Here is a 2,430-nt window from a genome sequence, read left to right as displayed (position 1 = left end):
ACGCGACTGCCGCTATGGAATGTACATAATGTAAATATTAGGACAAATAACCACTTGGAAGGTTGGCATAATCGGCTCAACAGAAAAGCGGCTAAAAGTCATAACGGGTTTTATGAACTGCTTGAGCTCCTGATAGCGGAACAGGGTGTTATAGACACCCTGATTCAACAGGTGCTATCAGGAAGCGTGACCATTGGTGACTTAAGACGGGTAAACAGGGTTTATGCTCAAAAGCAACGACGGGTTGCACAATATACGGGTGAATACACCAACGGTTGACGTACGCTGGAGCAGTTCCTAGCAGCTTTAATGTATTTAACGCCGGAGCCGATTTAGTGCCGCCTTCCAAGTGGTGGCTTGTATTATATTTTTATTCTATTTTGTTGTGTTGTATTGTACTATATTATATTTGTATTGTATTGTATTATACTCGTATTTAAAAAGTATAAACTTCGCTAATAATATATTGGAAAAACAAAATTTCAATGAATGATAAAACTTATAAATCTTGATTGAAACAATTCCCAAATAAGGAATAATTTCATTATTATTGTTACGTCACCATTACTAAAGTTACGTAATCCTAAATGGAATATTTGAAACCAATGAAATGAAGAATATTACAGGCTAATCACAACTGAAGAGTTTGAATCAATGAGCAATTAGATAAGGAAAACTAATAAGACGACAAATTGAAGGTCCAATGAAATAGCGAGTTCAACGACCAGTAAAATTAGACCGTGAAAATTTGTCCCGGAATCCACCATCCCATCCGGCCAACTGTCCCGGTGTCTCATGCATATGATAAGAACCCGTCAGGTGGCAATGAATGGCTGTTATTTAACAGCAGTTGACTACCATTTCTAACTTAGCATCTACCTCTTACCTCATTTGAACTAATCGTGAGCCATGTCGAGACGGTTTGTGACTTTGGAGAGTGCTATGGATTCTATTGAATCTTTTCCTGAAGAAATGCAATCAACGGCAGAAATATGCCAGCTACCACCCACGGAAGATGGCAATATCACTGATGAAGAACATATGGACGAAAATAATCTGGACGAAGTGACACCAGAAGATGTCTGCGGTGAGTGAGACGTTACAGTTATGCATGATGATTACGAATCAGATTCTGAATCCATTGATACATTGCCTGTAGAGAAGACATCGTGGAAAAGAAAAACATGTTTCTCGTCAGATTTGGGTAAAGAAAAGCCACTTGCATTGCATGAAACAGCTTCTGAATTGATTCCACTGAGTCCTACAGAACTTTTTCATAAAATACTTCCAGTAGTAAAAATTGAAGACTTTGCGGATAAAAGCCAGATATATGCCCTTATGCAGTTCTTTGGCCTGATTTTGTTGAGTGGCTATCATTCGGTTCCAAATGAGAACCACTTTTGGAGTACGGCGGATGATGTATGCGTATCCATTGTGCCACGTGTGATGACAAGGAATGAGTTCAAGAATGTTAAACGTTACTTTCATCTAGTGAATAATTCAAAATTAAAAAAGATGATTTGATGGGAAAGATTAAACCTCTTTATGAACTTGAACCAAAAGTTGCTGCAGTTCGGCGTTTTTCAAGAGAAACTGTCGATTGACGAAAGCATGGGTGAGGTGGACACAATGGATATGCTTTTGTCCAGTTATAGACCAAAAATAAGATCAAGAAAATGGTGGTGGAACCTTTTAAATAATGCCCCAAACGTAGCAGTGGTTGCTGCTTGGCGACTTCATTGTGAACTGCACGACGCTGACAGATCAGCGATGGCACATTTGGCATTTAGAAGGGATATTACAGTTCATCTCCTTCGAGCCAGGCCCCTACAGATCTCAAGACCTGGGCCACATATCCACTTGCCACACAGTTTGCGAAGCTCACGTGGACATTTTTTGCAGTCAAGTACGAAGGGTCGATGCGCAGTTTGTAAAAAAAACTGTAGAAATCAGTGTTTACAGTGTGGCAAACGGCTGCATCAGATATGCTTCCCATTATATCATCAGTAACTGTGACTTATATCTAAGATATCTTAATACTATTGTGTAACTGTTTTTTTCCACTATGTTTACTATTCAGAAGTGATGTACTGTAGAAATAAACACCGTATACTGGTTTCATGTAGACACCGTAGTCTCCAATGTTCCCACATAAGAACGTGATAAAAAACAACCTTCTAATTATTTTTTCATAACCATTTTTCATTTATATCTTAACTAACACTCAAGGACTTAATGGCTGCAAAATTAAGTATCCATTCCAACTGGATCACAATTCAGTCACTAAACGGTTAACTGAATCGTTTGAGACCACTGACAGCTCTGGTCGCTGATAAATGAGATTTTGTACGACGATTCATTGTCGGCAAATTGTCAAAATCTTGTTTTGAAACAAGAAAAAAAAACTACTATTCGTATTCACAATTGCTG

General features: G+C 38.4%; 1 protein-coding gene across 1 annotated transcript; it reads left to right on the top strand.

Moving 5' to 3' along the window:
• The first annotated feature begins 1,107 nt into the window (after positions 1-1,107).
• On the top strand, positions 1,108-2,027 carry Tsp_12008 (piggyBac transposable element-derived protein 3). Its single transcript, XM_003382306.1, has 3 exons — positions 1,108-1,491; positions 1,573-1,926; positions 1,947-2,027. Exons 1-3 carry the CDS (start codon positions 1,108-1,110, stop codon positions 2,025-2,027), a joined length of 819 nt encoding a protein of 272 aa, XP_003382354.1.
• Positions 2,028-2,430: the final 403 nt, after the last annotated feature.

The sequence above is a fragment of the Trichinella spiralis genome (assembly GCF_000181795.1).
Source record: "Trichinella spiralis strain ISS 195 chromosome Unknown Scfld1, whole genome shotgun sequence".
Taxonomy (NCBI): domain Eukaryota; kingdom Metazoa; phylum Nematoda; class Enoplea; order Trichinellida; family Trichinellidae; genus Trichinella; species Trichinella spiralis.
Note: the sequence above shows the minus strand (reverse complement) of the source record. Positions and strands in the feature narration are given on the sequence as shown.